The 25291-nt window shown below is 51.1% G+C and overlaps 7 protein-coding genes across 7 annotated transcripts; 5 read left to right on the top strand and 2 right to left on the bottom strand.

The window, feature by feature from the left end:
- The first annotated feature begins 382 nt into the window (after positions 1 to 382).
- D2hgdh (D-2-hydroxyglutaric acid dehydrogenase) lies at positions 383 to 2869 on the top strand. The gene is made up of 4 exons (XM_003743619.2): positions 383 to 432; positions 999 to 1195; positions 1312 to 1509; positions 1614 to 2869. The coding sequence occupies exons 2-4, from the start codon at positions 1000 to 1002 to the stop codon at positions 2678 to 2680; spliced, it is 1461 nt and encodes a 486-aa protein (XP_003743667.1). The 5' UTR covers positions 383 to 432; position 999; the 3' UTR covers positions 2681 to 2869.
- A 403-nt stretch (positions 2870 to 3272) lies between these two features.
- prel (preli-like) lies at positions 3273 to 4100 on the top strand. The gene is made up of 3 exons (XM_003743683.1): positions 3273 to 3408; positions 3541 to 3668; positions 3771 to 4100. Exons 1-3 carry the CDS (start codon positions 3273 to 3275, stop codon positions 4098 to 4100), a joined length of 594 nt encoding a protein of 197 aa, XP_003743731.1.
- A 1672-nt stretch (positions 4101 to 5772) lies between these two features.
- On the top strand, positions 5773 to 9680 carry LOC100903560 (receptor-type guanylate cyclase gcy-3). The gene is made up of 2 exons (XM_018639647.1): positions 5773 to 5943; positions 6108 to 9680. Exons 1-2 carry the CDS (start codon positions 5931 to 5933, stop codon positions 9662 to 9664), a joined length of 3570 nt encoding a protein of 1189 aa, XP_018495163.1. The 5' UTR covers positions 5773 to 5930; the 3' UTR covers positions 9665 to 9680.
- A 19-nt stretch (positions 9681 to 9699) lies between these two features.
- On the bottom strand, positions 9700 to 11436 carry LOC100906356 (uncharacterized). Its single transcript, XM_003743618.2, has 3 exons — positions 11244 to 11436; positions 10747 to 10906; positions 9700 to 10639 (listed from the first exon to the last, which is right to left on the bottom strand). Exons 1-3 carry the CDS (start codon positions 11397 to 11399, stop codon positions 10443 to 10445), a joined length of 513 nt encoding a protein of 170 aa, XP_003743666.1. The 5' UTR covers positions 11400 to 11436; the 3' UTR covers positions 9700 to 10442.
- An 858-nt stretch (positions 11437 to 12294) lies between these two features.
- On the top strand, positions 12295 to 14104 carry LOC100903417 (xyloside xylosyltransferase 1-like). Its single transcript, XM_003743681.2, is given in 6 exon segments — positions 12295 to 12678; positions 12895 to 13074; positions 13186 to 13460; positions 13565 to 13608; positions 13611 to 13811; positions 13914 to 14104. Coding segments are annotated over 6 exon segments (1107 nt in total). The 5' UTR covers positions 12295 to 12462.
- Positions 14105 to 14732: 628 nt separating this feature from the next.
- LOC100903128 (xyloside xylosyltransferase 1) lies at positions 14733 to 17252 on the top strand. Its single transcript, XM_018639664.1, has 6 exons — positions 14733 to 14969; positions 15194 to 15358; positions 15492 to 15671; positions 15759 to 16033; positions 16232 to 16479; positions 16663 to 17252. The coding sequence occupies exons 2-6, from the start codon at positions 15197 to 15199 to the stop codon at positions 16893 to 16895; spliced, it is 1098 nt and encodes a 365-aa protein (XP_018495180.1). The 5' UTR covers positions 14733 to 14969; positions 15194 to 15196; the 3' UTR covers positions 16896 to 17252.
- Positions 17132 to 25289, bottom strand: Xpc (DNA repair protein complementing XP-C cells homolog). The gene is made up of 8 exons (XM_003743678.3): positions 24042 to 25289; positions 23019 to 23902; positions 22690 to 22881; positions 21185 to 21258; positions 20074 to 20990; positions 18775 to 19980; positions 17748 to 18631; positions 17132 to 17630 (listed from the first exon to the last, which is right to left on the bottom strand). The coding sequence occupies exons 1-8, from the start codon at positions 25179 to 25181 to the stop codon at positions 17441 to 17443; spliced, it is 5487 nt and encodes a 1828-aa protein (XP_003743726.2). The 5' UTR covers positions 25182 to 25289; the 3' UTR covers positions 17132 to 17440.
- Positions 25290 to 25291: the final 2 nt, after the last annotated feature.

Raw genomic sequence — 25291 nt, 5'->3', positions numbered from 1 at the left:
CAATCGTTCAGCTTCCCCGACTGTTATCGAGTTGCAGCAGGAAGCCAATCGATTTTCTCGATAATCGTCGATAATTTTCTCGATAATTGAGCGAGGTCTCCGCTACCTAACCGAAAATTCGGCCTCTCTCCCGCTACCCAGCATTCCACCTGAATTTCCACGGACGGTTGGAGTGATCATCAGATTCAATTCACGTCGTTGAGCCGCGAGATTTTGTCGAACGCGGAAGCTGCTGGGGTAGTTCGCGCGTATTTTGAATTTCGCGCCGCACCGCCTGGGTCGTATGTGGAGGAGCCAGCTCATAGAAGTATTGCCGAGTTCTCGGTGTCCTTCAGCTGCGCACAGCGCGTCGACCAGTGCCGTCAGAAGGTTCTCTCTAATAGACCAGAAGGAGATAAGCAGATATACTCGAAGAAGTCTCCCCTTGCTAAGGTGAGGTTACAACCACCCCCTGACTTCGGAGCTCACGTTGAAGTCGCGCAACACTCACGATATCAAAATCAGTAATTCGGGCAGCCGCCGGACTCACCCGAATTTTCTCGATCCGTCTACTCACAATGGTCGTTTCGAACCCCAATCTCGATCCGAACCGCGAACATTCCCCATGCCTTTCCGTGGAGGCTTGTTCGATTATCGACTACCTGAAGGGTACAATCGCCTCCCGGGGCGGCTAGGAGGTTCTCGTCCAGATTCCGGCGCTTTTCACGTGCTCCCAAACACGGAGTTCTATATCTCGGGAAGTTGTCCCGGAGCGTGAGGGAATAATAACTTCGTTTCCGCTGGGGAAAACTAGCGCGGTATAGAGTCCGGCGTTATGAAGCTCTGTAGAACATCTTTGCGGTAGATTCACGTGCTCCTCCGCGAACCCGGTCCAGATCTCGCGACCGACACCGCGGGGCCGGGAGCACGCCCCACAGTTCAGTCTTCGCTCCCGCTTTCGCGATCTTGAGCAGTTCGGCAGAGTGTTTCCGAATGTTATCCTCGAAATTGGTTTCTAGCATGTGGACAACCCTACGGAGATCTATCAGTGTGTCAGCTGTTCAAAATGCTCGCGTTTCCGAAACTAGACGACCTTTCGCTATCCTTGAGGATTCGGATGTCACATTCCTCCAGAGGTTGCTGGGGAACCGCAACGTGGTTACCGACACGGATGATTTGCAGAAACACAACAACGACTGGTTGAATGTGTGTCAAGGTGATGTTCCAGATAGTGCCCCCATCGATAGAGCGATTGATCGATCGCTCGATGTCTCTCCATGGCAGTCAGCGCGTAATCCCGAACCCGATTCAAATGCCGAAACCCACTCTCAGGAAAGTCGCGGCTGGCCTTGTATCCAAGCTCAACAAATGAAGTTTCCGAAATTCTTCGGTATTGCAACTCCAGGAAGTTGGCAGTCGTCCCTCAAGGTGGGAACACCGGCCTGGTTGGCGGCAGTGTTCCGGTTTTCGATGAGATCGTTCTGAGCACCCACAAGTTGAACCGCATCCATGAAGTCGCTGAGCTCACTGGTGAGTGGGCCCTGGTTCCCCCGGGGGAAATCTCCCTCGCCTTTGATTGACCACCTCGAATTCCCATCGAAGAGAGCTTCGTTGAGCGCCATCGTATATTGCAGGGGTGGCTGTCGTGGACTCCGGCGTAGTGTTGGAAAAGCTCGACCAACACATTGCCCCAATGGGTTTCGCCGTGCCTCTCGATTTGCCCTCGAAGGGCTCCTGTCAGATCGGTGGAGCCATTTCCACGAACGCGGGTGGGGTTCGTCTGATCAAATACGGTTCGCTGCACGGCAGTGTTCTCGGGCTGGAGGCCGTGCTCGCCGACGGTACTGTCCTGCACGGGCTAAACAAAATGCGCAAAGACAACACGGGGGTCGACCTGAAGCAGCTGTTCATTGGTTCGGAGGGCATTCTGGGCGTGATCACTCAGGCGGCGTGGCTGTTAGCCCCGAGGGCCGCTTTCAACAGCGTGGCCATAGTCGGATGCGATAGTTTTGAGAACGTCCTCAAGGTTTACAAAAATGCGCGAGGCGATCTCTCCGAGTTCCTGTCCGCCCTAGAGATGTTCGATGTGGACTCTCTCAGATGCACCGAAGAGAACTTGGTCATGAAAAATCCTCTCGGCGAGTATTTTCCGTTCTACGTCTTAATCGAAGTCCAGGGTAACAATCACGGCTTCGTTGAGGAAGCTCTCCATTCCTTCGTGGAAAAAGTTCTCGACTCCGGCATGATTTCCGATGGGGTTGCCGCCAGTGACGGCAAAGGCATCCACGACCTCTGGCAGTGCCGGGAGCGGATCTCGGAATCGATCCGACTGGACGGTTATGTGTTCAAATACGACATGTCGGTCCCCCTGGAGAAATACTTGGATCTGGCAAAACTCTTGAAACCCCGGATCGACGGACTTGCCAAACGAATTTGTGTCTTTGGTCATATGGGGGATAGCAATGTACATTTGAATATCACCGCCGAGGAATACAGCGATGAATTGCTCGCTCTGATCGAGCCTTTCGTGTACGAGCAAACTGTGGAGATGGGAGGAAGTATCAGTGCAGAACACGGAATCGGGCTCCTCAAGAAAAAATATCTCCCGTTACAGCGCGACGTTCAGTGGCTCAAAACAATGCGGAGTTTGAAACACTCACTCGACAGCAATGGCATACTGAACCCGTACAAAGTGATCTAATCGCGTGATCTCTTGTTTCGATTGGTCGAAATCGTTTCGCGTACGACCCCGATTATCGTGGCCGCGTGACGCGGCAGTTTTCCTCGACTGCGGAGTTTCGAGGAGACTGCCTCAGAAACTCAGTTTTTCTCTTAACACGACTCCCAATCTCCATCGGCGGGATATCTGTATATGTTACGGCGGAAAATTCACAGAACGCTTCCAATAAACATATTTTTCTTATGGAACTGCCATCGTTCGTTTTCTGTAAACTGGGCTCGGAGACGCAGCGACCCATAATGGATATCGACGGTGATATCCCCGGAGCATGACCCAGAGATCTTTCGATCGAATGCAAAGGTGCTCAGCCAGCGAAAAAAGAGCAAATCCTGTTGACATGAATTCAACTCTCGAGACGCTCTGAATACAATCGTACTCCGCAATACTCGAATGCGGTCGAAAAATCTCCGCTCAGCTCATCGTCATGGGCGCGAGTCCGGGCTGAAAATCTTCTGTTGCGCGAAATGAGCGTGCAGTGGACCAAACTAGACCTTTCTTATGATCTTCCAGCTGGCTACGACGGCATCAAGCGAGGAACTTGAACGCGTCGAAGATGAGATATTTCTCGAATCATGACTCGTACGATTTCAAGTGGGACCAAGTCACCGCCGCATTTTGGAAGAAGTATCCCAACCCGCAATCTGGGCATGTGCTCAGCGAGGATGTCATCTTCAGACAGATAAATAATGGTCAGTATAACTCAATGCTCTATAAAAGGACTGCGTCTCTTCTCACAGCTATCCCACAAAAAGCTTCCTTCGTATGCTGGGGGTTATGATTTCGATAGTCGCGCTAACAGTTTCGTTGTTCTGCCTCGCTAGGATCTCTCGTGACGAAACGTCTGCTGACGAAAACAAACGGCATGCCTCCTCTGGCTGAACGGCTGGTCGGGAAGGTGGGGAACTCAGTCAAGATTGTCGAAGAGAGCGTTGTCGACCTGAAGAAAAAGGTTCGTTGACCTTCCCCTAAGCGATACCCTCGGGACAGGGAGTCGCGGTTCGCTCTCGCCATCACAAAGATTTGATCTGAGACCCTTTTTTCCTCCCCGCAGACTTTCACCACGTATACCAGGAACATCGGCCTGACACATGTCATGCAAGTCGAAGAGAAATGCGTATACACTCCCGACCCAACCGATTCCAGCAAAACCATGTGCGTTCGCCAGGCATGGGTGACTTCAAACCTCATGGGCGTTTCCCGAGCAGTAACGCAAATAGGGATAGCTCGCTTGAAGAAGAACGTTCACAAAGCATCGCAAGGCTTCAAATACGTGCTCGAGGATCTTTTCGGTCATGCGGCAAAGTTTCGGGAACGAGCCAAATTTGCGACAGAGATAGCGAAGTATCGGATTCCCGTCGTGAGAGCTGCTGAATCCGAGTGAGAGAACGCGAACGCTCTCTACCTCGTTGATTTTCCTAGTGAAGTACATACATGTTATCGAGCTGAAACAGCTAGATCTTCCTCCATTGCAATCGATTTGCTCTCCGAGCCAATAGATATGTCGGATCGTGAATGAGGCTACGAATGTGTTGACGTGTGAGTGCGACGAATGCTGAGCTTCTCGATTTGGTTCTTGAGCGCGTATGATAACGATAACATATAATGTTATAATTGGACGGTTGAAGCGAAAAGATGGCCTGTATATCATTTCATTCCTTAGGAGTTGGAGCTTGAAATAAAGGAGGCATACCGGTGAAGGGATTCCGAAAGTTCGTATCTTCATTTATATGTGAATGCTCTCCCGCTTTCGACAGTCGACGAAACCAGCTGCCTTCTTCCATCAAGGGATACCCCAAGGAGCCGACCACGTCGATTAGAGCGATGACTTCCCGGTCCCAATGATTCGGCTGATCTGTTAGAGGCTACCGATTCCCGATTAGTATTTTCCGAGAGCATGTCGATAGGCAAACCGTTTTCGCTCTCCGTTCCGCTTGATGGAAGCACCGATTTTGATCGGACTTTTTTTTCCTCTAAACTGGGCCAGAAGTCGCCTTCTGGCTCGGTGAAGCCCTCTGGTGGGAATCTCAGTCTTTCAAAAGGATTAAGGCAACATGCTGCAGAATTGCGTCAAATGAGAGGAGGCGTGATATCTGGCGGGCACGCAGCTTTGCAGATGAGAAAGGACGGAGCGCCACTCTCGCAGTTCCCTGGTGCGATGTCTGAGGAGAGCAACAAACAAAACCTTTCCTTATATTCTTGACGGAATGCAGGGCTCAGCGTGGCTCCGCATCCGGTCTCCTCTCGGCCAGTCGAGTTTCGGAAATCCATAATTCTGATGAACTTCCAAGGATAGGATGAATTATCCTCTCAGGATATCTCATCGTTTGATTCGACTCCACATTCGGCACTCTCAGAGAGACGATGCTTCGAGTCAGATCCTTATGAGAGACAGAGGCAATATCACGACTCCACACAGATTTCAACCTCAAGCTGTGACAGCCGAGTGCGTGAATATCATCGAATTGGCTCCGACTAAGAATAGAACTTAGAAATGCCGCTCGCCCGAGAATCGCTGGAGGAGCTATCGTTTCAAGCTTACCGTTATATCATTCGGAGCTAAAGCCTTTTGATCCTCCAAGACGATAATTCTGCAGCTTTATGAGCTTCCCAACGTCCCTCAGGGGGAATTTAGATGAATGTACCATCCTGTCTCACGTCCGTCTCGAACTCAAAAGACCCAGCGGCCTCACGCCGCACCCTGAGCAATCTCGGAAATCGCACTCTTTCGGAATAGCATACGTCTCCACCGGGCATGAGTCCTGTCTCCAGTGCAGCTTCTAAAGTCCTAGTTCTGAATCCTTTGAAACTGGAACGGCCGCGAGACGGACATGAGATGCCGTCCGAGATACCTCCGCGAACCAATGAGCTCCGACTCGGGGGTACTCGAAGATTTTGTTCATTCACTATTTTGCCAGGTTCTCCGTTCACGAAAAGTTCTAAGCGGTGACGCGGCAAGGAATCAGCTATCGCAGCCAAGCCAGGCCTCTAAGCGGGTATTAGGATAGAGCAGGATAGTCCACATCAAGAACCTCCACTAGAACGTTGGAAGAGCTGACACCATCCCTCGTCGGTGCAAGTTTGACGCTTTGCTTCGAAATCGGTTCTTCCAGAAAGAACTTGAGAGAATTGAATAAACCCAGAAGCTGTGCGAATCCCGAACAATATCACCGTGAAGTTCGACGGACCACGGGTTCCGGTGTGCCATGTCACGATGAAATTTCGAGGTACGTGTCATGATTGATTGTTCCGGTAGACACAATATGGGAGAGTATCCGATGCTCGGACTTGAGTCAGATTCAGAATCCTCCGAGCGATGCTCTGTGATCAGGCGGCGCTCGGAAGCGGGCTCCGACCCCGGTTCTGACCGCATGCTTTTCTATCTCTTCAGCGAGGTCGTTCTGCGCCGTACTGCTGGCCGCAGGTTGCATTTCGGTGTCGTACGGTGCGGAAGATGCCCGCGAAACACTGTGTTCGACGGAGGCGCAGCTCGTGGGTGGGAATGAATTGCACATCAACGACGAACCAGTCAACATCACGATCGGGGTGGGTCCCCGTCCGACCGATCAGATCCTGGCCTACATCCTGCTCTTATTCATCCACGACTACATCGGGTACCGGGTGGACATTGTGCAGCACGAGCTCACCTCGGAGGAATGGGTTGAGAAGATGAACTGCGACGTCGAGAAGCAAAACTGCACCGGAATCCCCATGATAAATATCGGAATCGTCGAAACGACCGCCCAGTTTCCGCTCTACCGAGACAAAGTCAAGAGTGCGGGCTATCTCGGGGTGAACATCAGACTTGGCTGGTTCGTCAGCACGGGGGAGGTGGACAAACCCGTATTCGGACCGAAGCCCGATCACTACAGATATTTCAAGGATGCCAACCTGACGGAAAGATTTGCTCTAAATCCATCGCTGCTCGACGGAATCACCAGGAGAGGCAAAGGAGAAGACCGATGGTGTCAGGGACCTCGCTTCAAGGAGTGTAAAAAGGGACAATACATTCCCGACCAGTGCGTGGGGAACGAAAAGTGCGCGGTTCTAGTCGCAGCGTATCCGCACGAAAACTACGACATCATCACGAAGCAAATCAAGGAGCTGAATCTTTACGTGAAAGTCGCTTGGTTGGGGAATAATTTCGAGAATCACATAAAACGGCAGGAAGACAAGAAGCCCGTCCTATTTTTCGATTACAGCACAAGTCCGATGACCCTCTTCCCCGATACGTACACCGAAGTCCTGTTCCCGTCGTGTAGCACGCTCAGTCAGGAAGTCGGCTGTACGTACCAGAACGCTAAATTGAGGAAACTCTATTGGTCTTCGCTGGAGGCCGGGGCGCCGCAGATCGTAAAACTCATCAACAACGCCTACATCCGCACGGAAGAGTTCAGGGACCTCGTCGGAAACGATGTTGCGAAGCTGCACAATAAAGAACTGCAGCAGCAGTTCGCGTGTTCCTTCATCAAAACCCAGTTGGATCTACGATGGTCCAAGGGAGTCGACGCTTTCCCCAAAATCGCCATACATGCGATTTTCCCAAAGGAGAACAGCTCCCTGATCGGTGTGACAGGCGACGCCATAAATCGGATCAATAAATATCACCTCAAAGGCGTCATCTTGGTCCAGAACGTCGTGAACGGAGAATGCAATCGAGACCTGATATTCAAACAGTACATAACCAACATCACGACCTCGCCCAATCAGATCGTCGGTGTCATCGGTCCGGACTGCAATCGCTCCCTCGAAGGTCTCATCGGCGTCGCCGCTCACTACAGACACCTTGTGTTCAGCTACATGATGGATAGCGTCATCGATGAAACGTCGAGAACACTGGATAATTTCTTCAGGATTCCGCCGGATACCAGTATGCTGGCGAAAGCCTACGTGCGGCTTATCAAGCATCAGAAGTGGCTCAATTTCGCCGCGTTCACCGACTCGTATCAGAGTTCCGGCTACATCAGAGACCTCCGTTCCTTCGCCCAGAAAGATCAGCGGACATTCGTCGGTTCATATACCTACTTGACATCGGGATCGCTCGAGGAGAGTCTTGGGAGCATGAAAGAGGAACCTCGCGCAAAAATCATAATCGGCGATTTTCCCGAAAAAGTCGCTCGAGACGTTATGTGTAAAGCCTTCCGCTTGAAAATGACCGCTGAATACGGTTATGTCTGGCTTCTGCCGTTCTGGATGAAGGAAAACTCATTCAAATACGTAAGAGGCCTTCCGTGCTCCAGAGCGGAATTGAGGAGGGCCGTTGACCATTCGCTCGTCTACAAGTTCAGAGAGCTGGCCGACGACGACTTCGTCACAACCTATGGAGATAACGTCTCCGACTGGAGGGAGTTCGTGACCAGAGACGTCAAGGACCTCGACGACAACGCTGGATTCGCCTACGATTCCGTCTGGAGCTTGGGCACTGCGTTGGGTGAGTTGGTGCGACACGAGAAGACTTTTTTGGAGAAACTGCGTAGCGTGGATCAGGTCACGAGCTCGAGGGCTCTTCGTCGATTCACGGAAAAAATCAAGAGCAGTCAATTCAGGGGCGTCACTGGAGTTGTGAAATTCGACGGGACCCACCGGCAGCCGGACGATATAATTCTCTATCAATACCTCAACGGATCGATGGAAAGAATCGGCGCTTTCCGACTGAAGCGCTCGGAGAAAGAGATGAACGAAACAGAAGACTCGAGCCTGGAGCTCAAGACAGCTATCAAGTGGTACAACGGTGTCAAGCCCACCGACGGAACGCCGCCTTGCGCCTTCCAAGCGTTGATGGACGCGTTGGGGGTATCCTGTGACGCCGCACACATAATGGCAATCAGTGGCATCATCGTCGGTACGCTCGTGTTGTTCGGTGGGGTGAGCGCCGCCTTCGCGTATCGTCACTACGAGAACAAAATGAAAGTTCTCGAACAGAATCGAAATTCGCCTTTCATCATGCTCAACGATAAGGAGCTCCCGGAGAACAGCGTGCGAATCTATCGGCTGGTCGACGAGGGTGCTTTCGGCAAGGTGTATTTCGGCGACTACACCGACGAGAACAATAAAGTCACCAAAGTCGCTGTCAAGGCAGCCAAAGACCCGAGGAACGTCAACGCGAAACTGGAACTGTTGACTGAGGCGGTGATCATGAAACGTTTTGATCACGTCAATATCCTCCGTCTCGTCGGAGTCATAAACAAGCCGGACAAGTGTCAGATCGTTACCGAACTCATGATGTACGGCAATCTGAAGAACTATCTCCAAGATCGACGTCACCTGGCGGAAACTGGAGAAATCGGCGCGCTCCACCTCACTCGCATGGCTTTGGATATCTGTAGAGGTCTTTCGTATCTCGCGAGCTTGCAACACGTCCACGGCGACCTCGCCTGTCGGAACTGCCTCGTGCACGAAAGCCTGACGATCAAAATCGCAGATTTCGGCTTCTGTAAAAATCTTGTCGACCAGGGTTACTACAGAATCGTGAGACCGGGCCCCATGCCGGTACGGTGGATGTCCCCTGAGCTTCTCAGAACGGGCGTTTATTTCGAAGAGTCCGATATTTGGAGCTTCGGGATCTGTATCTTCGAGATCATCACCTTCGGAGGGTATCCGTACCACGACCGCGACGACCAGAACGTACAGGAGTTCATCAGGGGTGGGGGCTTCCCGACGCTTCCAAGTAAAATATCAAGCGAGCTGGAAGCACTCCTCATGCGGGTTTGGGCCATACAGAAAGAGGAACGACCCGCTGCGATAGAGCTGTACGAGATTCTGACATCGAATCCCGAACTAATTCATCCGTGCATCGAGGAAGGTGCGATGATGAACGCCGAATCGTTGGAGAAGTTCTCGAGAAGTTCCCAAGGTAGCTCGACATGGACGAGCAGAAACAAAGTGCGTCGGCCGGATTCCTTCTATGTGAGCGGAGGACAGCGAGTATCCTCGATGAAAATGGTGTAGACCGATGCTCGCGTGCAGGGGATCGTGAGTGACGGAAGACGGTCTCCTTCCGTTATGCTCGTTTCGAGGCGGTGAGCTATCGAGACAAATCTGAGCTCGATGCTCCCGAGGAATCTCGGTCCGCGATCTGGGGATTCCGTGCTCCACCGAAAATGTGATATCAACCCCGAGGAGGTTTCTGAGCAGTACTGAAGCGAGCTGAGCTATGAGAAGCTGGTCCTCAGCGATAGGAATCGCAAAAGTTCCAGCTCCATTGAGTCCCTCCCTCTCTCTAGAGCGAGGGACTAAATGAGTTCTTCGGCTCCCTCCTCTCAATCAGACTATTTCCAAACTGGAGGGACTCTTCGCCCATTGCTCTGTTCGGGTGGTATTGGGGACCTCAATTATTAGTTCGGAGCGGACCTCCTTATCTCTTTCAGAGACGAATGAGGGGCGTTATCGACTCTCTGTAAATATTTTGTATCCCAGGAGGCACTCGGGGAGAGGATTTCGAATTGAGTATTGAATGAAAACTCTGAAGCGTACGGGATACGATGCTTGTTTTTCCATAAAATTCAGATACCAACATGAGTATAAATTTGTTTACAGATTACAGATATTTTCCTAGGTTCTTAACCATGAATGATTGTTCATATGACTCCTGTATCGCTCTGAGGGACGTCGCGCTCTCGCTATCGTGGAATAAACGCCAGGGGAAGTATTTTATGTACTTCACTTCTGTCTGTACCTTCAATCGTCCTTCTAGGGAAAAGCTACATCATCGTAATCATAAATAGAATCAATGATAGTGCAAGCAGCCCGCAAAGATGGTATCGCAATCTAAGTTGTTCAGGAGCTCTTGGTCTCTACTGACCCTCCCGAACATTCTACCGAAGGTGCCAAGCCTTTTGTTCCACAAGCAGTTCGCCCGTTGGCCGCACGAAGCTTCTCGTGCGACAGCCAGAGCCTTTGTTTTCTCGTAATTGAACACATCATCTGGAGGAGAGAGGTGTCTGAGTGAGGATCGTTCGAGGTTCCTTATCAACCACTTGATTCATACATGTCTCTCCGCATATTTCCTCGTCTTTGAAACTTTCACTTACTGACTAGCTCGTTCACTCCCTGGAGTCCGATCTGTTTGGTTAGAGAAAAGTCAGATGGCCAATAGTGACGCCCGTCAACAATAAACTGAGGCAGGGTAGACGCGATTCTCGAGAACCCGGCGACCACTCTACCCGTTGTCGCGCCCATCCTCACGGGACTCTGGAACGGGAATAATGAGGATAAGGAAATTATGCACAGGTCACTTCACCTATCGAGAGCCCCTATGAAACACGTAAGAAAGCGACTCGGGAGAAACGGTATCGACTCCCGGCCCCCATTTGTTTCTGGCGAGAGCCTAATTTTCCTCCGCAGGATTTCCGATTATAGAAGAGAAAAAAACAGAGAATCTAGAAAACTTGCAGAGGGAGACCTTTCTGCTCAAGAGAGGCTGATATGATGGATTCGTGATATACAGACGAAACCATACATAGATCAATTAAGTGCTGTAGCATAACAAAATGATGAGAGAGGTCTTCCGAGACTACTATTTACTAACCTCGTGCGCGACTTCGGCACCTCGCTTGGTGCGGTGCGGTTTCGGCATTCCCAGATCTTCGGTGTGATTGAATCTTGCCCGACCATCATCTCCACTCGGGAGCTGCTGGGCCAATACCGCTGTCACAATACAGAAAAAAACGACGAACGAAAACATTGCTGTTCGGGAAACTTTTTCTTTGACCTGTGAGATCCGGAACAAGCTTACAATTAGTGAGGCTCGGCTTCGAATGGAAAGTTTTGTTTGTTTTCGCCCACGCAATATGCGCGTGCTGAGATTCTCGAACGTAGTGATGCCCAGCTTGTCGATTCTCTCTTCTGGAACCCTCGCATGGACCTTGGTTCAAAATCTCAGTCAGAGGATTTCAGATCAGAGGGAGACTGTCGGCTGTCTTCGTAGATCCCGTGTCACGTGATCGAGGGATACTTCAATCCCATGGCGCAGAACATCATCATTGGACTCATTGGAGTCGCCAATCATGAGCCTCGGTTGGGATCGAGAACGTCAATCACAGCGCGAAAACCGTCGCTCCGAAGCCCTCATTGAAAATTTCGGATGAGCTCCAATAAATTCACCCTTCACGGACGGGTGCCCTCTCCAGGGAGCTGGTTCATCTTGAGCGGACAGCACACTTTTCTTTTCTCTTTCTTGACGCCGCTGACCCAAACCCTCCACTGTCAGCTCCGGTGTTTCTTCTCTCCACTTCTGACAGTGCTCCCCTGTCTTACCATCTGTCCGAAGACGTGTGTGTCTTCCCATGTTTATTTTTCTCGTTCTCCGATAGAGATGTGATGCAGTGACCACTGATGAGTTAACGAATCTCGGCTACGGATGCTGAATGCACCTAACCTGAACCGGTTTCGGTCGAAGGAACTCAGTTTCCGGAACTTAGTCCCGACTGGAGAGCAGCCGCCATTTCGTCCGAGGAAGTAATTAATCACGGTGAGCTCCGCAACGATCGCTCAATTTCATTTTGGTCCACTTTTCATGCCTTGCTCCATCGGATTCCCTCGTGTTTCAGAACAGCCGACGGAGTATCCCCTATAGAATCTCAAATGAGCGCTCGCTGTGATTTTTGAGCGTGAATCTCGGGCAGAGCTATCTATCTAGTTGGTCCCGCGGCTGCGGGTCGAGAAGACGGTCCTCAGAAAGTACACTAACCTGTGCGAGTTCCCTGGAGAATCACTGTGCTCAGACTGATAAGAATTCAGAATTGCAGATGCTAGTCAATATCCCGCGGAAGAGCAAGAACCTCTTGCTCCTAATTCTTTTCGCTCTGCTGTGGGCTGTCTTCTGGACCCAACTTTCTCCTCTCTCCCCCGCACCTCGCACAGCCGCCGGAGACCCGGTTCGCGGGAGACTCTCTATCGAGGATGCATTCAACGACTTGGAACTTCAACCCCTGCCATCGGACATAGACACCTCGTCCAATCAGGTACGCGATGCTCCGTCTATTGGGGTTCTCAGGTCGGCTTCCGATTCGCCTATCATTAGAGCTGAGCGGCGCTCAGGTCTCCGCTTGCGTTACGGACCCCCAAAAGCTCGGGAGCTGCAGCCTTTTCTCAGTCAGTCGAATCCTGGGCGGGTTCTCGGTAGTCCCCGAAGTCCTCGAATGCGAAACGACCATGACGTTATCGATCTTCTTCGACAGAGTGTCATCGATGTCATCGTATTCGCCAAATACGCGTACTCGAAAATGAAGGTACCTCGGAACCTCTACGAGACCGTACGCAGTATCCTGCAGTACGCCACTATTCCCCTGCATGTTCACATCCTGGCCGACTTACCATCCTACATACGGATAAAGCGAACGTTTCTGAAGCTCCAGGCGGTCCGTATGGAATCGAGTTTCAATAATCCGATCGAGACTATTTCCTATCGGTAGACAGAGCTTCCTATGTCGAGGGCAAGTTCAGCCTCAGGAATACAATAACTCTTCTAGGGGTCAAGAATCGCTTGTAAATATACGGTCTACGACTTGACGGAGATCGAAAGGGAGAACCAAGCAACGATCAGACTGATGCGGAAAAACTTCTTCTCGAAGAAGATCGAACGTTACGACGATGATATCTTCTTCCTCACTCCGGTCTTCCACCGAGTGTTTTCCAATCTCCAGAGAGCTATTTTCCTCGACACAGACCTCCAGTTCCGGGCAGATATCGCGTCATTGTGGCTCAAGTTCTCGGAATTCACGAAAGGGAATATCATCGGAATCGGGTTAGCGAGCCCTGAATATTCTATGACGACATCAGGATTGGGAGCTCTGAACGTGAAGCAGAACCTCGACTTCTCTGAATGAACTTCGATACCATCCGTTGCAGCCATGACCTCCAGCCCCACTACCGGTACGAATTCGCCGCTTACCGAAAAAACACAATAACACAGACGTTGGGAGCGCTAGGCCGGGGAAACAAGGCTTGAATACCGGTGTGATGCTCATGGATTTCGACCGCATGCGGAACTCGAGGATCTACAACGGCTTGCTTGTCGGAGGCGGCCTCGAAGCTCTCTGCAACAAATACGACTTCCATGGTTATCTTGGTCATCAGGATTTCTTCACTCTACTCGGTAATTCGTTTCGCTCATGACTCGTACCTGTCTTTGTCTCCTTGCGCATGGGGAATTCCGGAAACGATACCCTTTCGGACGATGAGCTTTATTTTGTTGCAGCGAACGAGTACCCCGAAATGTTCTATCTGTTGAACTGCGTTTGGAACCGCCAGCTAGACGACAGTTGGAGGGCACATTATAGGGCGGAGATTTTCGATGAATATCATCGTTGCGACGGTTTCATTAAGGTATATCACGCGAATGGAGGGAGTAGGATCCCTACGGATCAAGCTGCAAAGGATCTCAACTGACACATCTGTAAAATACTCGTTTGTCGAATAAAATCAATCCCCAGTGTAGTCCTGATTGCTGTCGCGCCCCCCCCCCCTTCCGCCCGTGATTATTGTGATTGCCCCAACAACTGATTGCATGCGAGCCTCATTCACGGTCATCACGAGTCGAGGCCGAATCAACGGTTTCTTCTATGATCTACTTCCACGTGGGGAGGTCCGAATTTTCGACGGATGGCGAACGAGTGATTTGCACTTAAAAAACTGAGGACCCATTTCCAAATTTGGATGCACCGATCAACTCTATTTCTAATTCTGAAAAATCGGGCGGGGCTCATCGCGAGCCCACGCACCGCTCGACCGATGCGCAACCAGTTCCGGGGACATCGTGATCAGCAAGCAAATATTAAGATTTGAGGACACCTGCGCGGACCCAAGCAATCTTTCTTCGAGTTCGCTTCTCATTAATAGGGACGGGAGGGCACATCCGAAGGCGAGGGCGATGCCATTGTAAATATTGGCTCCAGAGCTATTCCGAGGCACCGTGACGACTACGAATCACCTAATTCCTATGGAATGGCACCAATATCTATCCGGTCGCCAGATGGCGTGCTCTGTCCTGTTGTAATCCTGACGTCTGGTCCGCTAGATTTCAATCTGCTGTCAACTTGCGCGGCTGTTACGCGTTGCCTGTACGGTTTTGATTTCGGCGTCTTATGTAGTACACACATCGAATACGAATGGTTTCGCTCTCGGACAAGGAGCCGAACACCTCGCGATGATTGTTCTGAACGTGAGGAATGAATCGCGTCGGTGGATTCGAAGCTGAAATTAGAGAATAGTCCTTCAAGTCGTCCTATCCAGCCGAAACACCCGAACTGTGGCGGTGAGTTTCGTTGTATTGACGGTGCGGCGGGCTTTCGATGACTGTACATATGATCGGATTCGCATGGCCAGAGGGCTGGGGTGTCCCTTATGATGATGCAGCCAGCCGCACGTCGTCGATAGACACACGCCACCCCTTATAGGACAGCGGTCGGTACCGTTCTCTGTCTCGGGAGCGGCTGGTGGTTGACAGATGAAGTCCTAATCGCAGTCTTCGATTCGCAGAGTATGCGAACGGTGCACAACCGGTCTCGCAGGAGACGAGCCACGGTTGCGATCGTATTCGCCGTAGCCTCTGCTCTCGTCGCTAGCGGCTTCCTATTTGCGGTGTTAACGAATCCTCTCCACGAAGGCTACGCGAGTCCATGGCGGGGCACGACGAGCTCATCGGTGAGTGCAACCGGATTGTCTTGAACTTGCACCCCAGATGTGCATCGGGAAGGTTTCCACGGCTAGGGGAGATCATTACTGGCAGGCTTCCGATGGGATAAGGAAATCTCTCATTGCTAATGCCGATTTCCAGGGCGTCATCCAAATCATCGTCTTCGCGAAATATGCGAGTTCGAAGCCGAAGGTTGTCGATGATCTCTGCGAAACGCTGAAAAGCATCTCGAAAAACCTTTCGACGTCTCTTCACGTTCATGTCTTGGCAGACAATCGATCGTTTGGAACGATATCGGGAGCAGTCTCGTCAATAAATAAGGTTTTCTACGCTCCACCACGATATGGAGATGATTTTTCCCGCATCGGGGATCTCTCTTCTCCTCTCATTGATGCACAATGCTTACAGATGTCGAATATGGATATCCACTATACTATCTACGACTTGCGAGCGATTGGAGAAAAAGAGGAACCCATGGTGAAGCTCCTCCGGAAATACTTCTTCACCAAACCGGTCCGGAAATATGACGATGACATATTCTTCCTGACGCCGGGTTTCCATCGAATATTTTCACGCCTCGATCGAGCGATTTTTCTCGATACCGATCTCCGCTTCCACGATGACATTCGGAAGCTCTGGGACATTTTTCCGGAGTTCACCGAGGAAAACATCATCGGCATCGCGTGAGTGCAGGAGCTCTCACCGGATTCTCGCCGGCGATTACGTAATCGCATCGAGTTCTTTCTCTCGATCTGCTCTGAGCGATCGGAGCACAAGAGATCATGACCGTTGCGAGCTTTCCCGGGCGAACTCGAAACTTTTTTTTCACTGGTCTGTAAGTGTAAAGAGTCTGATAGTAGTTCCCCTCTTTCGTCAAACAGCGATGACCTTCAGCCGATGTATCGAGAGAAATTCGCCGATTACCGGGAGAAAAATCCGGAGACCGACGTGGGGAGCCCTCACCCAGGTAAACAGGGCTTCAACACCGGTGTTGTTCTGATGCATCTCGGTCGCATGCGCAACTCCTCGAAGTACAACTGGAATTTCGATGAGGATCATCTGAGATCTTTGCAAGAAAAGTACTTTTTCAACGGCGATCTTGGACATCAGGACTTCTTCACGCTCCTCGGTGAGTCCGGCCGAGGTACCTTGACACCTCCAGCATACCCGCGCACAAGCTAGCCGAGCTGAAGCATCAGCTTGGCGTCTTGTAGGTCTGGAGTCTGGAGCTTCGTGAAGGCTTACAGGATACAGGGTCTTCGACAATAATCTTTGCTGTTACCCCGTGAAAGTATTCTCCTGGAGATTTCAGGCATGGAGTATCCGGAACTTTTCTACCACCTTCACTGCTCCTGGAACCGTCAATTGGAAATGACATGGGCACTCAGAGTGTCCGAAGAATTATTCGAGAAGTATCACAGATGTGATGGATTAATCAAAGTCTATCATGCGAACGCAGGCTCCAAATTTCCTGAGGAAGATTCTCATGCAAGCTTGCAGGATAACCGGGAGGGGAATTATAGTAGGGCCCGGCGTTTGGCTTAGCTGAGTCACGAAAAGTATGTGATACTCGTCCTTTGAGAGAGGTGGTTCTGTCCTCCTTCCGGCGTTGGTGCTTCCACCGCAGACAAAGGAGACTTCCGATGGCGATAGAATGGAGCTCCTGGAGGACTCACGCGATCAAGCTAATCGCATGTCGCGTTCCAGAAAGCTCCAGCCTCCTCAGGGATATTCATTGTCGATACGACGTACCTATGTACGAACGAAGCGGTCGAATCCCATCAAAATTTTATTTTATTGAGAACAGTGAATGGAATAGATGAACACGTCTAGGCAATGGATTTAAATATTTAGGAGATTTTAGGAACGAGTCCTGCCAAGCGAGTTCGGTCTGTCGAACAAGTCAAATATCACAGCGCGCGGAATGCGGCCCTTATAACTGGGGAATCTCAAAAACCCGCTGAACGTCATGGGTGCAGTTGAAGCATAGAGGAGGTTCCTGGACTCACCGGCCGCGAAAAACAAAAGCCTCGAGTCTTCCCCTCATCGATATTTACCAATACATGCGAAAGCGATGAGGGTCTTTGTCCTCACTCCTGATCGAGTTTGTTCTTGTATTTCTTCTTCATGCGTATGTCCCAGATGACCTTTTTGATCAATTTCCTCCAGTTCTTCTGAGCGCGCTTCTGGATCCTCTCTCGCCTCTTATGGCGGTCCTCGCGCTGCCGCTCATTCCATGCCTCCTCCAGGAGTTCTTGGTTCTCGACACAGACCACAAATCTGCGAAAGTGAAAACTCTACGTTAGCCGGATCACGAGCGAGATGCTCACGATCAAAGAGAAGGTACATACATATATCCCCTCGAGAATGGAACATTTGAGTAAAGATTTGATTTACCCTTCGAGAACTGGATGACAGCCTCTCCCTACACCGTCAAAACCGATCACGGCCGGGACGCAGTCAACCTCCAACTCAGCCGCGATCCGTGGGAGGCCTGGCAGTTTAAGGTGAACGGTACCTATTGGCAGCATGTCCGGATGGAAAAGTTCCACATTTCCGAACTTGTTTCGCGGCACAACTCCATTCTCAGCCACGGGAGGCTTGAAGGGCTCAGTTTGCCATTCGCCGTAAACTTCGAGCGGCAGATCCCTCATGAAACTCTCGGTCTGCTTGTTCCACTTCGGCCTGGCCTTGACCACACTGTACGGTTCTTCGCCTTCTTTTACCTGCCGTGCAGACCTGTGCCAGGTGTCCTTCGAGCGGAGAGTGTGCACGCACTCTCTCGGATAAACCGGCTCGTTCCTCACGTATCCGAGCACGGGCGGTTCCCTCGGATAAAAAGCTTCGAACTTGAGCAAATGCCGCGTCAGAGCGTACTTGGGATGATTTTTGAATTGCGAGATTATTTTAGGTATTCCGTGTTGCTCGTGCAGATCCGCAACCTCCTGCTGTTCCTCGACTTGCTCTGCTTCTTTGGGCGCGTATCGAGCCAAAACCTCGTCGAAGAATTTCGCGTCACTCCTCAAGGACTTGATTTTGTTGAGCCAATCGGCGTTGTATTTGGGACTCAAATCCAACATACAACCCTGGTTATCGATCCCGATCAGAGAAGCAACCGGCTGTTCCAGGTGGGGTGTTAGCTCATGTGGATCTTCCATTACACTGAAGTCATCGATGTCGATCGGTCGCCAGCGTTTCTTGTCCGAAAGATAGACCTCGATGAAGTAGTCGGCGATACCGTAATCTGTGTCGGATGTCTTCGATTTGGATCCGAGCTCCACCTGGAAGAGAGAATCAAAGTTCGAGTATGGCATTGTAGTACATGGCATAAGGGATGTTCCCCGTTGACCTATCACCGATTGCGTCCGTTTCCACCAGCGGAGGGGGCTTTTGCTCCGCACGAAGACTGTGCCGGAATACTCACGATTCCTCCGTCTTTGATCCTCAGCAGGGGGGCTTTGTGGGGCAGTAAGTGGTACGAGAGGCAGAGTCTCGTTCGGATCTCGCTCGCTCGAAGCAGGACCAATAATCCGAACAGGTAAACGATGTTGCACGACGTGATTTTCTTCATCAAGAATTTCGTGAGATTGGCCTTGAGCATTTTGGGATTGAAAACCTTGTCAGATTCTTTCAGCTCGAAAGACGATTTGTAGAATAATAAAATTTGCTTGACAACTTGAGAATCTTTCTGGCGTTTTCCAGGAATGGCAATAGTTGGAGGCACTCGTGACAAGCCGTAGGCTCTCACGAATTCGTCGTTCAGGATGGAGTTGAGTATCCGTTGGTGACCAAGGAGAGCCAACAAGTGCACTCTGTGAGCAAGCAGATACGTTGTTTTACGTTTACGATTTATGAGTCTGATCATCCTCTGCTCCATGCTGAGACGCTTCGTTTCCGGGAGGAAATCTTCATTCTGAAGAACCACGGTCACGTTCTCGGGGCGCTGATAGTTCGGATCTCTCTCTCCCACAACCTCCCAGTCTTCTTCTTCGGATCCAGATGAGTTCTCTTCTCCGGACTCTTCTTTGACTTCTTTCTTCTTTGTGCTCTTCTTCTTTACCTTCTCCTTCTTGATCTTTGCCTCTGCTCTCTTCGGCTTGTCGACTTTCGATTTCTCGGCCTTGGCATTTTTCGCTCTCTTCTCGGATTTAATGGAGGACGTAAGGTCTTTGTCGAAATTTTCACCCGGTTCGACCTTGACCGATGAACTTATTTCGGCCTTGACGTCGTCATCAGAGCTGTCGTCCGACATCTCGTCCACTTCTTCGTGTTCTTTGAGCATGGACATGATGAGAAGCTTCTTGTCACCTTCATTTTCGGGGTGCTGGTCCGAGGCACCAACAGGCTCGTCTTCTTCCTTGATTGGTACTGCCGTCGGTGAATCGTCCTGAGACTCCTCCTCGCTGTCATCGTTGTCGTCCATCTGCTTTGCCAACTCTAGAAGTCTCATTTCGTAGCGCGAGGATACGATAGGGTCCTTCTTCTCATTTGATTTCGGTTTCGGGGCCTTACGGGGCTTCATGAAGGTTTTTCTCGGGAGGGAACTGTTATTCGATTTCATCTTCTTCGTCGGCTTGGTCGTTTTCGGAGCGACATCCGACTCATCAGACGACGACAGGGATCGCTTTGCCTTCTGAGAGGCTTTCTTCGTCTTTGAACTTGTGCTTCTCCTCTTCGATTTCTTCTCGACGAAGTCCTCATCGTCCTCGTCATCGTCCTCAACCTTTAGCTTTGATTTGATGCTCAGAGCTTCCCTCGGCTCACCTCGCCGGCTCCTGAAGGCGAATTCTTTGCTTGAGGGGATGCTGGTCTTCGACATCGAAGAGGACTCTCTTGGAGCTTTGATGGGAATTTCGTCTTTGACACGCCTGGACTCGCCGATCTGCTTCGAGGGTTTCCCGCTCTTCACGCCCCTCCTGGGACCTTTGGAAGACCCCCCGGTAGATGGAGGATGACTGGGAGCGGCTTCCGTGATTCCCCCATCGTCGGATTCTCTCTCTGCTTCGGGAGGCAGAAAATCCTCGTCGTCGTTATCTGAAAGGTCTTCTTCGGATTCCTCATCGGATTCTTCGTCGGAGTCTCCTTTAGGAATTACCGTTTTCACAATCGTTAGCGGAGCTCTCGACGCTCTTTTTGGTCTCGCACTAAGGCTCGCGTTCTCCTCGATTTCTTCGTTCTTCTTTGAGGTTCTCTCCTTCCCGCTCTCCCGTTTCGGAGATTTTATCTGGCTGCCGGCTTCCGTCGCCGCGCCAGTTTTTTTCCCACCACGTTTCTGCGAGTCTACGACGTCTGTCCCGGATGCGACCTTCTTCAGTGCGTTCGTCCAAGAAGGCTTCTCGCTCCGGCTCCTATTCTGCGGGAGACTTTCCCCATCTGACTTCATCGCGGAGGCCTTCCCGCTACGTCGCGGAGCCCTCTGCTCATTCTTCTCGGTCACTGCAGGCTGATCGGGTTGTGACACTGTCGGTTTCCTGGACACTCTCCTCTTCTTGGTTTCAGTCTCTTCCGAATCTTGCGCTTGCTGAGGTTGCTGCTGTTTTCTTTTCAATGGGGCACGTTTGGCTGGGGTCTTCCGTGGCTCCTCGTCTGGGCACAGATCCACTCCACTATCGCTGGTGCACTTCATTTTCACTGAGCGAGCTGGAATTAGAATACTGAGGTAATTATCAGAGGCGACGCGTGGATCTCCAGCGGGGGCCCGACACGTGGGAGATGGATGCTGTCACTCGATCCGTACTCTCTGTGGACAATACCCAAGAGAACGATGCAATCGTCAGCATGAGCCGGTTTCGAATCCCATCTTTGAAATCACTCTCCGGACCCTTTGTGCTCACCCGGCTCCGTACGATTCTTCTCGGCTCCAATCGCTAGAGGCCTCCCGTTCTCGATGTCTTCGGAGTCTTTCACCCTTCTGGACCGCGTTCTCACACCAGGCATACTTTGACTGACGCACTTCCCGGCGCTCGGAGCCGCTGATGCGAAGTAGTTCTCTCGGTGATCAAAGTCCTTCGCTCATTTAGTGAGAGAGCGCGCGCAAAAACATCATCTGTTTTCTGGTGGACCCGAGTGAAGCTTCTCTACCGCTCCGTGTACCTGGCTTCCGCGGACCCATCGCTGACCGTATTTAGGGACATCTCTTCACTTAGCTCATGGAGAGCAGAATTTTCCATTCTCAGTGATTGGAGCGCTGAACGGGAGTCGGCTCCAGGGATTCTCTATCATCGCTCCACGGGAAGCTCCAAATTCTGTGTGGGTCGCCTTTCGATCGCCGAGAGTATTTCGAAGTTCTGGCGGGAAAATCCAGTGTAGACCTTCTCCCGCACAAAAGCCCAGGAGAAGAACTGGAGGACCCGTCACCCTTATGCACCGATGACATCATCCGCCTCGCGAACTTATGCTCTCGTTCCCGGAATGGAAATCAAAAAAATGAGATGGATCGAGATTAGGAAGTCTTTCGAGCGCTCAGAAAATTAAAAGGCCTGGAAAGTTGCCTCCTCGCTCGAGTCATGAAGCGGAGGTACATATGTATGTACATCCTATTCATTCAGCGAGCTGCTCCTCTTTCTCTGGGGAAGAGCTCGGCATGGAGCATTTCGGTTTCTATCCTTTTTCGACTGATGAGTAGAGTTCCTACATCTCGGATAATTCATGCTTTCATCGTGTTCGGTAGAGCATAGACCGATCACCACATCCACGAGTGGATCGCCGTAGATGAATTTCTACCACAATCGTAGAGCGTAGGGAAGGCTGCAATGAGAATGCTGCACTCGAATCGATGCCTATCCAAACCTCAGAAAAAAGACCGTTTCGGATTTCTACAGCTGAGCCTCCGCAAAACTGGGTGAGACCACGGTCGTTCTCCCGAACGTCTTCGCTAAATCGGTTTCGCTCTTCTCAATCGAAATCGACTGTCACGCTGACCGAATTTCTCGCGGTCCTCCCCCCACTCAGCTCAATCTCGCGCGGGAGCCGGAGAAGCTCGACATTCGCGGAAGCTCATCCTTGCAGAGCATCTGGTGAGCAATACGTGGGAGAATCGCGGCTACAATACGCCGATGATTTCTCTAGAATGTAGCAGCGATCGACCTCGTTTCTTCCCATTCGAGTTTATTATAGGCGAAGTTGAGAACACATTTTAGGAGCTAAGTTTTAAAATCCACTTTGAGAGCACAAATATCACCATGAGAAGTGCTTATCGATGTCACATTTGGAATCTACAAGTGTGCCGAAAGCGCGATCTATTTGTGGGACCGTCAGAGAGGAGTTTCGGCCAATATCACCGCGCTGGTGTTTCGAAGTGAATCAGATTCGAGCGAGCTCGGAAGAAATTCATTTGGACTTCTTTTCCTGATCGAGATTGTCCTTGTACTTCTTCTTGAGCCGCATGTCCCATATCACTTTCTTGATCATCATCTTCCAGTTCTTTATAGCCCTGGTTCGTATTCTCTCTCGTCGAGTGTGCCGATCCTCGTGTTGACGTTCCTGCCAAGCCTTCTCCAGCGTCTCTTTGTCTTCGGCGCAAACACAATACCTGAGGGGGGAAAAGACGATCAAGTTAAATCAGTTCCAGGCACAGTTTCTGCCAGCTGGTACACTCCAGCCTTCTTCTCCTTGGAAGAGCTTCTGGTTTGCCTTTCTCGAAGCATTCACTCGATTTCAATCACTTACCCTCTGTAGAGCGCGTGGAAAGCTCTCCCGATACCTTGGAAACCAACAACGCACGGAGCGCAATCCAACTCGAGATCGGCGGCGACCTTGTTCAAACCTGGCAGCTCCAGGTAAACTGTGCCTATCGGTAGCATGTCCGGATGGAACAAATCAACATTACCGTAGTTGTTGCGGGGGATCTTCCCATCGACCGCGACCGGTGGTTTGAAAGGCCCGGTTTGCCATTCACCGAAAACGTCCATCATGAGGCCGGTGACCCATTTGTTCTTCTTCCGGTCAAATTTGGGCTTCGCCTTCATCTCGCCGTACGGTACCTCACCGTCCTTCACAGTCCGAGCGTTCCGATACCACTGATCTCGGGATCGAAGAGGTTTCACGGCCTCTCGAGGGTAAATGGCTTCGCCCCTGAACTCGCCTAATATCGGCGGATCTGGAGGGTAGAAAGTTTCGTGTTTGAGCATGTGCCGTTTCAGAGCGTACTTCGGGTGCTTTCTGTACTCCGAAAACGTCGTCGGGAACTTTTCTTGATCGTGCTTCTTTGCCACTTCCTCCTGTTCATCGATTTGATCTTCCTCGTTAGGAGCGTAGCGCGCAAGAGCCTCTTCGAAGAATTTCGGATCCACACGGAGGGTGTTCTTCTTGTTCAGCCAATCCGCATTGTATTTCGGACTAAGGTCAACCATGTGACCGTCCCCGTCCGCGCCGATCAGGTGAGATATCGGCTCTTCGAGATGGGGCGAGAGGTCTTGGAAACTTTCGAAGACTTCATGGCTCTCGATATCGATGGGACGCCACCGTTTCTTGCTCGGGACGTAGACTTCAACAAAATAGTCCTCGATCCCGGTCTCCGTGCTGAGAGCTCTCGTTTTAGAGCCCACCTCGTACTGTGGATAAGAAAATTATTAGGTCGATGATACCTCATCATGAGCTCCCGTCGCGTTGGGGGAAGAATCGCATCGATGGGGTGAGGCGTGGCATTGGCTCCGATATGAATCGTAAAATATCAAGAGCGAATCTACTTACCAATTCTCCGTCCTTGATCCGCAGCTGCGGCGCTCTGTGTGGCATCAGACGATAGGAGAGACAAATCCTCGAGCGAAGTCCATTGATTCTGAACAGGGTGACGAGACCGAAGAGATACGTGATGTTACAGTCTGTTTTCTGATGCGCGAAAAGCTTCAAGAGCTTGCTCTTGAGCTTCCTAGGCGCGAAGCCCTCAGAAGATGGCTTTATCGAGAACTTCGCCTTATAAAAGGCGAGGAGTCGTGGTATGATATTCGCCTCGCTCCGTGTCTTGCCGGGCATCGCAAGGGTGGCGGGCAGCCTCGAAATCGCGAACGCTCTAACGAAGTCGTTCTCCACAATCGAGTTCAGCCATCGGTGGTATGCCATCAGACTCAGAAGATGCACTCTATGGGAGTAAAGGGCGGCGCTCCGGCGTCGACGATTGATCAGACGAACCATCCGCTGTTCCATTGTCAAGCCTTTCTTACCATCCGAGACGAAATCTTCAGCCTGAAGAACGACAGTTACGTTGTCGGGCCGCTTATAATTCGGATCTCGGACCGCGGCATTCTCCACCACCTCCCAATTTTCCTCTTCCGAATCGGAAGATTCCTCGACTTTCTCGATTTTGAGTGTTTCCTCTATCTTGGCTTTTCCTTTCCTCGCGGCGGACTTCTTAACGGGTTCCTCGACCTTGGGTTCAGTTTTCTCAGTCTTGACCTCGACCTTCTCGGGTTTCACTTCCGGTTTCTTCCTCCTACCCGACCGCCGTTCAACCTTCGTCTCTGGTTGTTCGGCTTTCGTTTCACTCGAAGCTTTACCATGATGGGTTTTTTTTTCGCTTTTCGCCGGTGCGTCCTTCTCGTCTTCGGAGCTCCCGTCGGACATCTCCTCCGCTGGCTCGTGCTCCTTGAGCATCGACAGGATGAGATCCGTCTTAGCGGCTTCTGGTTTGACTTCGGTCGCTTCTTCGTCGCCTTCTTTTCGCTCACCTTCGGCGTTCTCTTCAGCTTCTCCATCGACATCTTCTTCACCGTCCTTACCCTCATCCATGCGCTTCGCCAACCTCAGGAGGCTCATCTCGAATAGGGAGAATCCGGCGACTGCTTTCTCCTGAGCGGTTCCCTCCTTGGGCACCGGGAGCTTCTTCGGTTTCATGAATGTCTTCTTATTTTTGACAGGAACTTTCTTGGACTTGGTCGGCTTCGCCTTCTTGGGGGCTAGCAACGAATCGTCTGAGTCCGCGGACGATGATCTCTTCTTCTTGC

Source organism: Galendromus occidentalis, unplaced genomic scaffold (assembly GCF_000255335.2).
Source record: "Galendromus occidentalis unplaced genomic scaffold, Mocc_1.1 scf7180000077450, whole genome shotgun sequence".
Taxonomy (NCBI): Eukaryota; Metazoa; Arthropoda; class Arachnida; order Mesostigmata; family Phytoseiidae; genus Galendromus; species Galendromus occidentalis.
The sequence above is the reverse complement of the archived record's forward strand: the minus strand, read 5'-3'. Positions and strand labels throughout refer to the sequence as shown.

Bases quoted from the DNA above. Each gene is read 5' to 3' on its own strand.
- LOC100903128 (XM_018639664.1), top strand. From the start codon at position 15,197: ATGCGAACGGTGCACAACCGGTCTCGCAGGAGACGAGCCACGGTTGCG. The intron at 15,359-15,491 runs GTGAGTGCAACC...GCCGATTTCCAG, and splicing joins GGGGCACGACGAGCTCATCG to GGCGTCATCCAAATCATCGT. The intron at 15,672-15,758 runs GTTTTCTACGCT...CAATGCTTACAG, and splicing joins CAGTCTCGTCAATAAATAAG to ATGTCGAATATGGATATCCA.
- prel (XM_003743683.1), top strand. From the start codon at position 3,273: ATGAGATATTTCTCGAATCATGACTCGTACGATTTCAAGTGGGACCAA. The intron at 3,409-3,540 runs GTCAGTATAACT...CTGCCTCGCTAG, and splicing joins CTTCAGACAGATAAATAATG to GATCTCTCGTGACGAAACGT. The intron at 3,669-3,770 runs GTTCGTTGACCT...TCCTCCCCGCAG, and splicing joins TTGTCGACCTGAAGAAAAAG to ACTTTCACCACGTATACCAG.
- LOC100906356 (XM_003743618.2), bottom strand. From the start codon at position 11,399: ATGTTTTCGTTCGTCGTTTTTTTCTGTATTGTGACAGCGGTATTGGCC. The intron at 10,907-11,243 runs GTTAGTAAATAG...TTCCCGTTCCAG, and splicing joins GTGCCGAAGTCGCGCACGAG to AGTCCCGTGAGGATGGGCGC. The intron at 10,640-10,746 runs GTAAGTGAAAGT...TCTCTCCTCCAG, and splicing joins GGGAGTGAACGAGCTAGTCA to ATGATGTGTTCAATTACGAG.
- D2hgdh (XM_003743619.2), top strand. From the start codon at position 1,000: ATGTGGACAACCCTACGGAGATCTATCAGTGTGTCAGCTGTTCAAAAT. The intron at 1,196-1,311 runs GTGATGTTCCAG...ACCCACTCTCAG, and splicing joins CTGGTTGAATGTGTGTCAAG to GAAAGTCGCGGCTGGCCTTG. The intron at 1,510-1,613 runs GTGAGTGGGCCC...CGTATATTGCAG, and splicing joins TGAAGTCGCTGAGCTCACTG to GGGTGGCTGTCGTGGACTCC.
- Xpc (XM_003743678.3), bottom strand. From the start codon at position 25,181: ATGAAACCGAAGAAGCTCCCGGTGCCCAAGGAGGGAACCGCTCAGGAG. The intron at 23,903-24,041 runs GTAAGTAGATTC...TCTTATCCACAG, and splicing joins GGATCAAGGACGGAGAATTG to TACGAGGTGGGCTCTAAAAC. The intron at 17,631-17,747 runs GTAAATCAAATC...TCACTTTCGCAG, and splicing joins TGTCATCCAGTTCTCGAAGG to ATTTGTGGTCTGTGTCGAGA.